Source organism: Sebastes umbrosus, chromosome 5 (assembly GCF_015220745.1).
Source record: "Sebastes umbrosus isolate fSebUmb1 chromosome 5, fSebUmb1.pri, whole genome shotgun sequence".
Classification (NCBI taxonomy): Eukaryota; Metazoa; Chordata; class Actinopteri; order Perciformes; family Sebastidae; genus Sebastes; species Sebastes umbrosus.
Window position 1 is genome coordinate 26767818 of NC_051273.1, and position 15214 is coordinate 26783031.

A 15214-nucleotide genomic window follows, 5' to 3' on the forward strand; every position below is an offset into this window, starting at 1 on the left:
AAATATTGATATCAGTATCAGCCTCAAAATCCAGGTGGTATTACTACTTTTACTTCTTCCACCACTGATAAGATATTTACCAAAAATATTATTTTGCCCCTCTTGAATGGGACAATTCGAGTTTCCTACAGTGACACTCATAAGTAGGACATTAAAGAGGGATACCACACACCTCACCTCCATACCATTATTGACACACAGTACACCTGAACTGAATGGACTGTAATGCTGTGCAATATGCTGCCTTCCACTGTGTAATTGTCTGAAATATATTATTATTTATTTTTTGAAATATTTTTGAGAGTTACAAGTTCTTTTGACATGGTCATGGAGCATATATACTGTATATTTGTATTCTGGGGGTATCATTCTTATGCAGAGGGTAGTTTAGTTTATTTATTGACTACACTGAGGGCGTTTTACATTTTTATAATTTATTTATTTATTGTGTTGTAGTTGAATGTGCTACTTCTTTTGTACTGTAATAACCTCATGCCTTTTCTACCTTTTTTCTTTTCTTAAAGCTGACTTGGTGTAAACTGCTCAAAACTCCAATGTACTGAGGTGCACATGACAAATAAAACTCTTGAAAAAAATAAAATAAAAATACGAGCCTAGAAACGTGCCCGTGAACGCAGCCTCCCTGCTCTCTGTGGTATTGTTGCTCTGTGCTCGCTGCAGGCCGTTGGTAGATTTGCACCGCAGCAAACGTTATAACCACCTTCTGTCTACAGGAGCAATGCTAGCTTTTACACCCGCCTGATGTTGTTGTTTTCCTCGTAAACGTGAACCAGCTCGTCGTGTTTTTGTTTTTAAACTCTCATACAGCTAGATAGTTATCTCTATTATCACTCCAGCAGCATGAGCTCCAGCACGCACGTCATCCAGGTGACTAACGTCTCCCCGAGCACCACCTCCGAGCAGATGCGGACTCTGTTCGGCTTCCTGGGGAACATAGAGGAGCTCAAACTGTTTCCACCTGAGTGAGTATTGTCTGAACTATGAGTTGTGTTTGCTATCCCCCGCTGGGCTTCTCTAGAGGCCTGTAGTGCCGAGTATAGGCCTCACTGCACGGTGTGCTAATGCTAATGCTAACGTTAGCCCCGCGCCTTTAGAGGATACAGCAGCAGCCTCCTCTTAACTACACACCATGAGGGTCTATCACACTGATCACTGCTCCTGCTGGGGGTTTATGTGAGGGATTTAAGTTTACAATACAACGCACAAATCAAACAGTGAATCCTCATATTTGAGTAACTGAAAACAGCTTTTTTTGTTTTATAAATAACCCTTAAAATCATTGTAATTGATTATAAAAAATGATTGATTTCAGCCCTGAAAAATGCCAAACCTTAGTTAGCTTATTCTCCTCTTTCTCTGCTTTACATCACTGTAAATTGAATAATTTGTGCATTTTTTTTCTCTGATATTTTATAGACAAAACAATTGAGTAACTGGAAAAGTAATTTGTCAGATTAATCAATAATGTAAATAAACAGTTGCAGCCTTAGATGTAGCAGCTGCAGCATCATCTTGATGTTGTAAATGTTGATTTATACAAAGTGGAAAAACCAATTAACTTCTGTTTGAGTCGGTGATCAAGCCAAAATGCTAGGATTTAAAGTAAAGATTATGTTTATCATCTAGTTATCTGTCAATTATTTAGGGATTACTTGTCTAGCCCACAAATGTCACAAATAGTTTGAGAAAAGGTCGTTATAAGTTCCCATATTGTTGGTCAAGTCTAAATGGTCTAACGTTAAACCCCAAAGTTTACAATGATTAAAAAACATGCACAAATAAAACAGTGAATCCTCACATTTCAGTAACTAAAAATAGCTTTGCCACAGCATTTAAGTTTTATAAATAACCCTTCAAATCATTGTAATTGATTATAAAAATTGATTGTTTCAGCCCTGAAAAATGCCAAACCCTAGCTCGTCCAAGCTTATTCTTCTCTTTCTCTACTTTATATCACTGTAAATTGAATAATTTGTGCATTTTCTTTTCTGATATTTTATAGACAAAACAACTGAGTCACTGGAAAAGTAATTGTCAGATTAATCAATGATGTCAATAAACAGTTGCAGCCCTAGATGTAGCAGCTGCAGCATCATCTTGATGTTGTAAATGTTGATTTATACAAAGTGGAAAAACCAATTAACTTTATAATGTTACGTCAGTGACTTCCTGTTGGCAATCCCTTGGGTTCCCTACATCTCACCTGGGATGCTAATGAGCTACTGCAATATATACTCTGCAGTATTTAACATTGACTATAGTAGGAAATAATTGTTCTCTGCTTTGTATTTTCCTGTATCGAAATACACCTGGCTTCTCAGCAGGTAGGACTTGTCGAGGACTGTAACAACAACAACAGCAAAGGTTCAAAGCGTCAGTGATTGACAGTGATCTCTGATTCTCAACAGATTGGCTCTGTTCAGACCTGGTATTAACATGCGTCCTGAGTGATCCGATCACAAGTGAACAGCTCTAAGCACAGGTGTGAACGCACTCAAGACACCTTGAGATCTGATCGCTCAGACCACACTCAGAGGTGGTCTGGGCCATGTATGGCCACATTCTTTTAGCAGTGTGTACGTGAATGTGTCCTGGGCCACCTTGAAGTACCGCCTACTCTTCTTCTGTATCCTGTCGGTACAACTGTATTCTACTAAAATATATCTTATTCATAAGGTACATATCTACAGACTAGGCACTCAAAAGTGCATTATTATCATACTGTCGAAGATGTGTCAGTGTTTTTGTTCTGGTGCTTTCCACGGAGCTGACACCCGCTTGCTCGCTCGCTCTCATCTCCAGCTCTCTGAAGCTTTGTACCCCGCTGTTGCCTGGCAAAGGCAGCGGTGTTGGCGGCATGGAGGTCCCCGGGGACCGCCGGTATAATAACCTTTTATTTTGACGTCAATAAAATGTACCCGAATTCGCAAATACTGTATGTAGGATATTACAACTGACATTCCTGTAATATTACATCACGATGTCTGCTGTATAGCCATGTGTTTACTACATATTTATTTGCATATAGAGCGGGAAAGTGAGATCCAAGATCACAAGTGGTCATTGGAGACGCATGTGGAGACACATTCTAATGCCAGGTGTGAACAGACTTACTTTGAGCTGTTCACTTGTGATCGGATCACGCAGGACGCATGTTAATACCAGGTCTGAACAGGGCCACAGTCGATGAGCGATGTGCTAACTACAACACATTATTAAAAGATATCTCTAAGATACATTGTTGGACTAAGCAGAGGATGTAAAGGTCAGGGTGGGTGAGATTGTACAGCCCATAATCCATTATTAAAGGTATATTATGTAGCATTATCAATTGCTTTTTGTAAACACGCAGCATTCAAAGTTGGCATGGGAATGAGAACAGGGTGCACACCCTACATGCTATCATTAGCTTGGAGTTACACACCCACCTGGGGCCCAAAGGCCTCTCTGCTGAAGCCGAGAAACGTTCCAAACACAGCAAATGAATAAGAAAAGAGGAAATACAGGCAGATGGCAGGGTCTCAGTAGATACAGACACTGCCACACAATTGTAGTGGGTCATAAATGATGACTGAGAGGGATTATTCTTTTATTTACATTGTTTTTTAGTAAAATGCTGCATATTATACCTTTTTTAAAATGTAGTTGTCCAGGGGACACAAAACTCATTGAGGTCAGTTTGAAGAAGGCATGTTGGGTCTCCTTGTTTGTATTCTTTGCACAACATATCTGTATTTTCTTCCAGTGACTCTCCCTTGCCTGTGACTTCACGTGTCTGTTTTGTAAAGTTCCTTGAGTCTGAGTCGGTGGGAGTTTCCCAACACCTGACGAACACCGTCTTCGTGGACCGAGCCTTGATCGTGGTCCCTTTCGCTGAAGGTGGGTGTCTTTTTTGTCTTTGTCGCACCCACACGGCTATCTCTGAACATACATCAAAATGTGTAGGTTGTTTTGATAGAATTGCAAACACTATCTGAGCCATTGTGAGTTTTTTTGTGACCAAGCAAATTTCGCTAAGCTTTTCAATGCTTGGCATTTCTAGGTATGTAAAAAGGGAAATGTACATTTGTGTCCATGTCTGACAATCTAGCTGTAAACTTCTCTCTCTGTTATTTGTGTTGTGGTTTTCATAGTGGACAAGTCATTTGCAGAGAGCCCCTTCCTTGCTGGCTGAAAGTGGTCCTCTGCTGCCATCAGGAGATTAGAACAAAATAATGGCACCAGGCTCGCAAGCCCCCTTCTCTCTCTTGTTCTGCAGTAAAATATTAACTCTTTATTTTTTTCTCTCTGTTCAAGGCATCTTTTCTTTAAAAAAAAAAAAAATTAGCCACACAACTCTTAAGCAAAATGAGGGGGTGGTGGTGGGGGGAGGGTGCAGGGCAATCTCAATTCCTCACATGTTCAAAGAATTTTAATATTATTCCAAAAAAATGTATGTCGATTTTTAGGCATGCACCAAACTAGGGATGCCCCGAGCAGATCTGCTGTATCTGTATCGAGGTAGTTCAAGACATTTTTTTAACTAAATGGTATTGACTTCAAGCTTGAACCATTTCTGATCCTCTGTTTATATTTTATATTGGGAGTCTTTAGTCGTGGTTATCACACTACAGGATTGACCGGCGAAACGCTACAAGATCTTTCACTGGGAGGAATCCCCAATGAGGTCTTCGAACTACGTTTTGTCATGAAAACACACGCAAGAAATACACAGTAAATGACATGATACCATACGCGAGACACATTGCTGATGTTGTTGTTGTTGTTGACACGTGTACGTAGCATACATGTAGTTGATTTGCTGCCACAACAGATCCACGCTGCCACTCCTTTGTCCATGGATATTATATGCAACGTGTAGGAAACCATTAAAGACCCCGCACATACACACACTAGTGTTTTCAGTTACTGGCTGATTAGAAATATTTTAAGCTTAAGTTTTGCAGGGCTATTGTGGGAGTTTGATAAGGTCTAGGTGTAAGTTGCCCAGCACTAACAGATGCAACAAATCCTAGCAATAGAGTGAGGAAGATGTCAATCAAGCACAGTCTTTACACAGTTCTGAGGAGAGGCCTAATCAGCCAGTAAGTGTAAACTTTACCTGTGTGGGTGTTTAGGGTGTGGCTCATATAGTATAGTACATACTTTATAGTATAGGGTGCATTACAGAGGAAAATATAAATACTGGATTAGGACTTGGTATGGGCTGAATGCTGATATTAAATGGCTCAGATCAGGGTAAAATGTTCGGGACATCCCTACAACAGCACAAAGCATGCAGGATAGATTAACTAATCAGCTGTGCATGCTAGAATAGATTTTGAAGGTGTGTGTGCCATCATCTACACAGTTACTTTGAGCAGATGTGGAAGTTGAGTAGCTTTATAATTTGGTTATTAATCATGATATGCACACAAACTGCCTTTTGGCATTTACTTGCTTCATGTGCCAAAGCCTTGTATGCTTTTACACTGCATCTGTATTTCCAAATTTTTCACTAACACACACACACACGAGATAAAAGTAGTTTTAAGCCTCTGCTTGATGTTGCAGTAAAAAAAAATGCTTTTTATTGACCCTCTCCACACATGACTCTGAAAGAGTTGAGTGAATCTCACGTTTAACAGTGGTGTTTCTTTTGTTGTTGTGTTTTACAGTTCTTTTTCCTGGTTCAGCCAGCCCTATATACCAGGCCCTGCTGAAAATGCCACCAACAGTTTTGTCTTCTGCAGCCTTATCCTGTTTCTCAAGTGTCCTTTCTGTTGTGTGCGTGCGTGTGTGTGTGTCTCTCTCTCTCCCTCTCTCTCTCTCTCTCTCTCTCTCTCTCTCTCTCACTCTCTCTCTCCCCTTTTTAAAATGTAAAAATGTCAGATTAAAAATAGCCTGTTTTCAGATTGCACCATGGATGATCATCTCCATAAGATTTTCCCTTTTGATTTTACTGTTTGGTTTCTTCAGCTTTGGGCACATTTGTCATGATTTTATCTCAGATTTTGCTGGTAGTAGCCCTTAACTGTTTAGTGCAGTTTATCTTTGCCATTGTTTAGTGTTTTTAGTGACATGCTGTTGGCTAAAACCTAGCAGTACTGTAGCTTGTTAGCAATACTTTATCTGGTTGCCAAGTAAGTTTTTCCTTTTTTGTGGTGGGATTGTACAAAGTAACCACCAACAAAAGCCCAGAAAAGGTAATATGTCTGAACCTTTTCTGTTTTTGTATCGGTGATGGTAAGTGATGTTGAAATGTACCCTTGTCTCCACCCAAATCATGAACTTTCTTTTCTGTATCTCAATGTTTTTGTGTGCTTTATAGCGAAGCAGCCGGCACGACTCGCTTGTACATAAAACATCTAATGAAAGTTGAGAGCACATCCCACGGGACAACTGGCTGTGCTTGCTTACGTTTGGTTCATGACTTAAAAAACAAGTACAGGTGATAAAATCTTGGCAGTGTTGACCACAGTGTGTATTGTGACTTATAAATTCATAGCTGCTAATCCTACAATCATACTTTCACAAAAAAAAATCAGGGAACAAGATTTACAGACAAGACAAAAAAGTGGATTTTTTATCATTTTTTATTTTTATTTTTTTTTACTACAGAGTAGTTAGACTGAGGTGGCTTGTCTGCAAGTCTTGTCTGAGTGTTTATCGATGTTTGCTTGGAGCATGTACTGAAATGTTGTTGTTTTTCTCCAGGAGTCATTCCTGATGAGTCTAAAGCTATGTCGCTGCTGGCTCCAGCCAATGCCGTAGCAGGAATGATGCCTGGGGGAGGCCTTCTTCCAACACCCAATCCTCTGGCAACAGTGAGTTTTGACATTAAGTTTGATTTTAAAGCTTACATTGTGTTCATGATCATTTTGGGTTTCTCTTCTCTATTGCGAAGAGTTTCTTTCATCTTAAACGTAACCCTAATAAACTAAACCTAATTGTAAGCCAATTTATAGTCTGTGATATTAGTCACATTTTTACACTTCTGTAGCTCCTGACCATTTTCCAAAACACGCCATATGATTGTACCCTCCAGGCAGCACTGTTTCCAACACCCAAAGTTCAAGAGGTAGAAAATCTCACAAATTGGCATTTGACCAATTACTGAGTTGAAAGGGGTAAATGTGAACTAGATGTAAAAGAAAAATACCGCACAATTGTTAGTACTGTTGCAAAAAAAATAATCAAATATAACATGCAGAGAGGGAACGTTGATCATTCACTGTTGCAGTCCTTTGAATTAAATCCCCCTCATTGCATTAAATACATGGTGGCCCTAGTGTGAATGGAACCTATTGAGCACTAATTGATAGTGTTTGAGCCAGTGTAGCATACCGTTACTGTATATCACTCGCAAGTTATGAACATGTAAATAATAACCATTATTGTGTGGACTTCATCAGATTTAAGATTCTAGATGTAGAATAAGGAGGAACAATTACACAGCTGACAATATTCAATGAAGATGCAGGAGACTGTGGTTGTGCAGAATAGGTACCACGTATTTAGAAGAATTGATGAACAAAAAAATAAGGTTTAAGTCAAAGTCAGTGTGTGCTGGGAAGAGTGGGTTTTAGTGAATATGAATGAATGGTGTGAGGAGGGTCTCTGCAGTATTCTCTACCGATTTGGCAGTGATGATTGTTGTTGAGCTTGCTTCGTGTACCATAGATAGAAAAAAACCTGGCCTGTATAAGCAAACAAAACTAGTGTATTAGCACAGTTTTTCCTTTAGTAACACGGATGTAAATAGGCACAATAATTCAGTTTATTGGAACATGCTGCTGATAATTAAGACATAATACTGTGTTGCATCTGCTGGATTCTTAATAAAACGTTTTGTTAATTTAGCTCTTCTAAGAGTGTCTGCGTCTGTAATTTCAGATGGGAGGGACGCCATTTGGAGGTCTTGGAGGTCCCAACCTGGAACAAATGGCTGCCATGGGAATTGCGGGCCCTAACATGAACCCCCAGGTGAGCACTTGATCAGTCACATTCATAGTTGCAGTATGTTAAAACAATACTTCCTTCTAATGGTAATATCCTTCTCGTATTTCTTTCAGGCTCTTTCTGCAGACTTCCTGAAGCTCATGCAGTCCATGGACCCCAAGTAAGAAACTATACACACTCAAATTCCGGGTACGCAATACCGAATAATTAATTTTTTGGAGAAAAAAACTAAATAATTGATGGCACTTGCAGACTGAATCCATTAGCGGCCGGACTGAACTTGAATCCAGGGATGAAGAATGATGCTTCCAATAAGGAGATTGAAGAGGCCATGAAGAGAGTCCGAGAGGCCCAGTCTCTCATCTCTGCAGCCATCGAACCAGGAAGTGAGTGTGCCGTTTCCTCCTCTCTTTGCAGAGAAGGCTACTTGCTTTATTTAGTACTTTATAGTACAATATGATAAGTGAAAAAGCTAATGTCCTGTTTTAATAAAAACACTTTGTTCTTACTGTGGAATATTTGTTCCACTTTGCGAGAAATAAGTCTCTTACTACCTGATAGATATTTAACTTCGTCATTGTTTTTTGCAGATAAGAAAGATGACAAGCGCAAACATTCCCGCTCCCGTTCGCGGTCACGGCGCAGGCGGTCTAGATCTCGCTCAAGACACAGGTAAAGACAGCTGCATGACAAATTCTGTCTGTGGACTAGGTCTGCACAATTAATCACAATTTTTATCACAATCACAGTATGGCCTACTGCAATTTTCAAATTGCAGAATGAGGAGGAAATTGCAATATTTGGTGTGAAGATGAGGTGAATTGTGTTAAAATACCATTTTTATTTAAATATTGTCATACTGTAGAGATGTCCTGGCCTACACATTATATTCTACAAACTTTGTTTGGTACAGATCCCCGCAAAAATCATGTATTTTATTGATATTTTTCAATAAAAATGAGAATAATTATGTAAAAATGATCATTCCCTCTAAAATAACAAATCATATCACAATGTCAATATCAGTCAAAATAATTGCAATTAGATATTTTTTCAAAACCGTGCAGCCCTACTGTGGACCGTATCAGTGAACAAAATGAACTTTGGTGTCTTCATGAACAGTATAATCAATTTCTGACAGTAGTTTGCAATGTTTTAAAATCGTCGCTGCTTCATTTTGGCAGACGATCGAAGAGCAGGTCTCGGCGGAGGTCCCATTCAAGGAGTAGGAGGAGGTCCAAGAGTCCACGGAGGAAGAGGACCCACTCCCGGGACAGAAGCCGTCGCAGTAGATCAAGGTCAGCATCTCCACTGTTGTCCTCCGTACTAAAACAGCTGCCTTTTTAAAGTTTATTGCCGACCACATGAGTTGACCACCGCTGCAGAATTTGAGCTGTAGTTGTAGTCATGAATTTTATTTTTTAAACCTGACACTTTCTTAACCCTTTGTAAGCATGATCCTGTTTAAATCAAAGTAAAATAAAAACCATAGTAGTTGGTGTATTCACTCTTTTGGCAGTGGAAAGCTAAGGCTTCTGTCTTTCGCATCATCATGTTATGTGCGGTAGTGTTGTCACAATACTGGAATTTCTAACTTTTGATAAGATTTTAGGGATATGAATCATTTGAAGATAGCCCAAGAAAGACATCACAATGGTGGACCATTTCTATTGCAGAGTTTATTACACAATACTTTGCAAAAACAAAACGCCCTGAAGAAAGCTCTGTGCCGAAACGCGTATGTCTATTGTGATGTGAGCCAATTAAACAAGTGAAATGTTAGTATTTTGTCCTCCTTGATTTTTGAAATATGGGATGTGCTACCCTATCACATTTTTACACTTTGCAAAAACATTCACTTGCAAGAGCTGCCAGTACATCCAGTTTTTGTTTCCTGCAATGTGCTGCTGTTTGCTAACGTTGTTGACCTTGCTCGTCTTGATCAGGGACAGGAGGAAGGAGGAAAAGGCTAAGAAAAGGTCAAAGACGCCCCCCAAGAGCTACAGCAGTGCCAGGAGGTCTCGAAGCATCAATCGGTAAGTGGTCTGAGCACTGTGTTGATTGGTGTTATGGTAAACTAAAGGCACACGTGCCAATCACAACACGTGTACTTTCTTTCAGTTGATGTGATGCTACATTCACAAAAGCAAATAACAAGAATGACAGGAGTCTTAATATATATTTATTTATTTCTACTTTGTGTCTCAGGAGGCACAGGCGAAGCCGCAGTGCAACTCGGTCCCCCAAGAAGAGGTTGTCCAGGTCTCCCTCGCTCAGACGGTGAGTTGTCAAACACATTTTACATGCAAGTCATTTAGTTACATTTAGTACTTTTTAATTCAATGTATTTTTAAATAGTGTCAACAACAATCAATAGAGTGGTAATAGATATATCAATGTGGAGTACAACAACTGAAAATGAAACATTTGTCATGTTCAGTCACAAGAAAGAGAAAAAGAAGGACAAGGAGCGCGAGAAGGACCGGGATAGAGAGAGGAAGGAGGTCAGGGACCGGAGCAGAGATGAAAGAGAACGCTCCAGCAGTAAGAAGAAGAAGAGCAAAGACAAGGAGCGAGATCGGGATCGCAAGTCCGACAGTGAAAAAGGAGACGTTAAGGTACGTTTAGAGTATTTTAATCTCCTATTGAAATTACTGGTATTGACTAGAACATCCCAGTAGCTGGCTACATTTCATGTGATTTGTTTTTTGCTGAAGCTTCTAAATTTCTTTTTTTTAAACTTAACTTAAACTGTCTTGACAGGTGACCCGGGATTACGATGAAGAGGAGCAAGGTTATGACAGTGAAAAGGAAGGAGAGGAGGAAGACGATGAGAGGAAGAGCGACTCTGACTCTGCCTCATCCCCCAAAGGCCAGGAGGAGATGGAGAGATCAGAGGGCCAAATCCCCAAAAAGTCCAAACTGAATGGAGACGACCACCATCAGGAAGACATGGAGATGAGTGACTAAACATCCCAAACATGTTTTCTCTTTCCACTATCCTCTTTTATATTTTTAATATAGGCCACGACATGTCTGTGCCTGATCACTCAAAGTTAAAGATTTGTTGTCTTAACTGTAGAAGGAAAGCCGTCAAATAATTTTTTGTAAAGACGTGAAAACAAGGACTAAAGTGTTAATAACATGAGACATGGTTTTAAATATTCATTGCTGTACTTTTTTAAGATCCTGTTGATTTTTCTTTTTGTTGCCTTTGTGTTCAAACTTTGTCTTCCTGACAGTAGAATTACACAGCATCGAAATGCTGTCTATGTAAATATTTTACTCGTCGGGATTGAGTCCTTTCTTCCTTCAGACGGTTAGTCACTCACCACCCAGCACCAATTTCATGGTAATTTCTTTGGTCGCTGGACCATTTTGCTTTAACTGTAATGCACAAAGTCGTGTTTCAGATGACCTTCCTATTTACAACCCTTTGTAAGTGTACACTGTAGATTGAAATGTGTTGTTGCAATGAAATACGGTAGGTTTTCAAAAGGAAACTAATAAAATTGGGTCAAACTGTCAACTTGTTTTGTCACTAAAAGGTATCGTCATTTTAAAGCAAAAGTTCACTTCTACAGTTATTACCTCTCTGTAACTTCCATCTAAACTGGTTGCCTGCCACCCGCTCAGGGCAAAGAAATATCCCACACTTAAACCTGCAGTAGGCAGTATGTTTTTGGCACATTGGGCAAAAATTCCATAATAACCTTTCAGCATATTGTAATTCAAGTGTTCTGAGACAAAACTAGACCTCTCCACCTCCTCATGGCTCTGTTTTCAGGCTTGAGAAAATCTAGCCTGTAATAGAAGACTTTGGCCAATCACAGCTCATTTCAGAGAGAGAGCGTTCCTATTGGCTGTTCATTCAACAGAAGCAGCTCTCAATCACTCACAAATTCCGGTCAAACTAGGCAGCGCTGATCAAATATGAATCAATGTTCTGTCACTGTAATGCCTATTTCTCGCCTCAAATGTTGTCAGAAACATCTTCTAGTTTAGCTGTAAAATGTAAAATGTAAAAAGTTAAAACATACTCGACATACTATACTAGGACTTTTATATTACTATTTTTGACGTAGATTACTATGACTTTTTTCGACATACTATACTATATATTTTTATACCCCTGACGAAGAACTGATTTCTCGCCTCTGCTGAGGAGTAAACGTTCTATCTGCGAAGTCTGACAGTCAGAGAAGTAAGTGGTTTGATCCTGAATAAAGCTATGAATTTGTAAATATATGAAGAAATTACTTCTAGAGAGACCATATTTCTATTGGATTTCTTCAAATGTAAGCATAACTCCTTTATCAAATAAATGCCCCAGAGTTAAGATCCCCCCTCTCTCTCCAGATGTTAAATCCTCCATCTGAACAAGCTGGAGCAAAAATCATTGTTACCCTGTATGGGAGCCAGGGAAAGACCCTGTATCTTTCTTATTGCTTGCCAGACTTGCAGACTCGTTCTGATTATCACGTTATTGTCCATAACACTCCTGATCGAGATCCCCAGGTAAGTAAAACCTTTGGGTGACCATTTAAATGGGTTAGATGGGATGGGGTGATAAGCATTGCCTAATGACTTCAGACTTTAAAAAAAATAGTAATTTTATACCCTGAAAATTCACTAAATGTATTTATTACATTCAAAACAGCTGATCAAAAGTGTGCCGAAATAACTACATAATGATGCTGATTAGTAAAAAAGTCTGAATTTATGCTCTGTCAGGTCTGTCCGCAAGACGCCAAGCAAACAACTTTTAAAATGCTTGTTTTCTGACTGGATTTCGGATCGATCAGTGCCAGGCTATGCAGCTGCTCCATTAACACTCCATCTAGGATTCCATACGGCAGCAACAACGTTAGTGATGACAGCGGGAATATCTCTATGCTGATAAACTTTCGCGACATATGTATATAATGTTACACACCGCTTTAATAAAAAACTGAAATACTTTAAACTTTGCATACTGTATGTCATGCTAATACCTTTTCACCTTGTATAAAACGTATAATATACTGACTAGTAAATGTTACTATTATTGAATGTCATTTGCTTCACTATAAGTTGTCTTTCAAACAAACATAAGTGGAAAAAACTGTTCACAAAACATTATAGACATGACCACTGACTATTTGTGTAACAATTTAGACAAATTCACACACTGACCATACACGGTCCAGCCATATTCTCGGGTTTGACCGTTTTTCTAAGATTGTGTGGAGAAAGTGCTGTTCAGTCTTTCTGTGTGTGTGGCTATCAGTACCCACTACACACTGCCCTCTATTTATTATACAACACATCCTTTATTGTAAATAAAGAAAGAGTTTGAGAGATGTAGGCTGTGTATATTTGTTTGATATAACCATATGGATACTTTCCTCTATAGTTGCTACCCAGCCTAGTCAGTCATACTCGGCTAAACAGTTCCATCCAGTGGGCAACTGAGTTCATTACATCTTTAATAAAAAAAAGCGACCTAATGACCCAGATTGAAATTCATTAACTCTAAGTAATCAGTAAGTGTGTTTCATTATTTATTCTAATTCAAAAGTTAATTATTGTTTTAAAAGCACCACCACTAAAGGTGCTCAATGCAGAATTCAGAGCATATCTATTGCCTCCACAGGGCTCTCAACATGGAGACGACGCCGTGGTTTAGGCCCATGGATGAGGTCTCTAAACTACATTTTGTCACGAAAACACACGCAAGAAATACAAGGTAAATGACATGATACCATGTGTGAGACATATTGCTGTTGTTGTTGGCACATGTGTGCAAAATAGCCTTTTTCCACCAGTTTCCACACGTCTTTTTTAACATTTATTCCTCTAGGTGCAACAACAACTTTGCTCCGTGTTGCATATGCAGCACATACAGTAAGTTCCTATTGCTACAGGCAACCTTTTGATCCTTAGAGGTTTTTTTATATTTGTAAAACTTTCCTCGAGCCGAGAAAAGCGATTTGTGACGGCATCACAATGTAAAGGGTCAGCAGGGGAAACACTACTGCTACTACATATTCAGTGGGCTGCATGGAGAGGCGGCCATCAGCTAGCCAGTGAGGCACAACAGAGAGACTCACATGCACTAAAACGCACACTAGCCGGCCCATTACTGAACAAAGTACAGACAGCTCGGATTAAATGTTACAACACCCAGTGTGACTTCCTTCTCTGCTCAGGTATTACTCCACGATACCTTTACATTGCAAATAGGCCTAGTTGTTTGCTGCTATATTAATTCTCAATCCTGTATATATAGAACCTTTAAAGTCTCCAAAATCACCAGAGTTGAATCGTCATCTTCCTCCAGAACAGCTTCTATGAAAACTGTCGATAGTGTGGTCTGTAATAATGTCATTGTTTGTTGCTGTGATCCAGTAGTTAACCAGCAGCAGGTAGTCAAACTCAAACTCTTTTCCTCTCTCCTTTCAGATCCTTCATGCTTGCTGTTCCTCACACCTGCGTGCAGGTAGACCACATGACACAGTGATGGCAGACCATCAGGTGAGTAAATGGAAGAAGGGCCATAAACTCATCACATAAACTGAGACATTAGTCCATACAGTTTGCAGCACAGTGCGACATGAGTTTAATATTGTTTTGGAAGTCGGCAGTGACGTCCGGTGACCGTTTAAATGTAAAGTCCAAGAAAGATTTCCATCTTGACTTCCAAACAAGGATCAGTAACTTTAAACTAAGTAATAATTAATGATTTTTTTGGCAACAGCTCCCGCTCTTAACCTGACATTGTTTTAATATGTTATAAGTATCAACCATAAAAACGGATAATATGCTTGAAGTCCCAAACTTTGCATACATACAAACAAAAGAAATTCACTTTTTATTCCATTTACTACAAATCAGGATTAGTGCTAACATTATTTGAGTATGTCAAAATTATTAAAAAAGCCATAGTAGTGTCGAAAAGTCATATAGTATGTTGAAAAAAAAAATGAGTCATAGTATAGTATGTTGAAAAACAAGCCATAGTATAGTATGTCAACTATACATACTGTGTATTTCGAAAAAAAGTCATAGTATATGTAAGAAATTACCAAAAAGTCATAGTATAGCATGTTGAAAAAAATCATAGTAAAGTATGTCGAAAAAATAAAACAGTCATAGTATGTGGAAAACATTAAAAAAGTCATAGTAAAGTATGTTGAAAGAAAAAGTCATAGTATAGTGTGTCGAAAAAGTCTTAGTATATTATGTTGCATTTAAAAAAAAAAGTCCTAGT

General features: G+C 39.0%; 1 protein-coding gene across 3 annotated transcripts; it reads left to right on the plus strand.

Annotated features, from left to right (window-relative positions):
• Positions 1-640: 640 nt before the first annotated feature.
• On the plus strand, positions 641-11491 carry LOC119488054 (serine/arginine-rich splicing factor 11-like). Of its 3 annotated transcripts, none has more exons than XM_037769230.1 (12): positions 641-983; positions 3767-3900; positions 6718-6827; positions 7897-7986; positions 8076-8122; positions 8215-8348; positions 8553-8634; positions 9147-9260; positions 9909-9998; positions 10171-10242; positions 10403-10580; positions 10726-11491. In XM_037769230.1, exons 1-12 carry the CDS (start codon positions 862-864, stop codon positions 10930-10932), a joined length of 1380 nt encoding a protein of 459 aa, XP_037625158.1. In that variant the 5' UTR covers positions 641-861; the 3' UTR covers positions 10933-11491. The 3 variants fall into 3 exon arrangements, with proteins under 3 accessions (XP_037625158.1, XP_037625159.1, XP_037625160.1); XM_037769231.1 differs by lacking the exon at positions 641-983 and adding an exon at positions 4155-6451 and having other exon boundaries at positions 3761-3900; XM_037769232.1 differs by lacking the exon at positions 641-983 and adding an exon at positions 6332-6451 and having other exon boundaries at positions 3761-3900.
• Positions 11492-15214: the final 3723 nt, after the last annotated feature.

What these genes read in the sequence shown, in the direction of transcription:
- LOC119488054 (XM_037769230.1), top strand. Translation starts at nt 862, where the DNA reads ATGAGCTCCAGCACGCACGTCATCCAGGTGACTAACGTCTCCCCGAGC. An exon ending in CTCAAACTGTTTCCACCTGA is followed by an intron (nt 984 to 3,766) that starts GTGAGTATTGTC and finishes ATTTTCTTCCAG; the next exon opens with TGACTCTCCCTTGCCTGTGA. An exon ending in AGCCGTCGCAGTAGATCAAG is followed by an intron (nt 9,261 to 9,908) that starts GTCAGCATCTCC and finishes CGTCTTGATCAG; the next exon opens with GGACAGGAGGAAGGAGGAAA.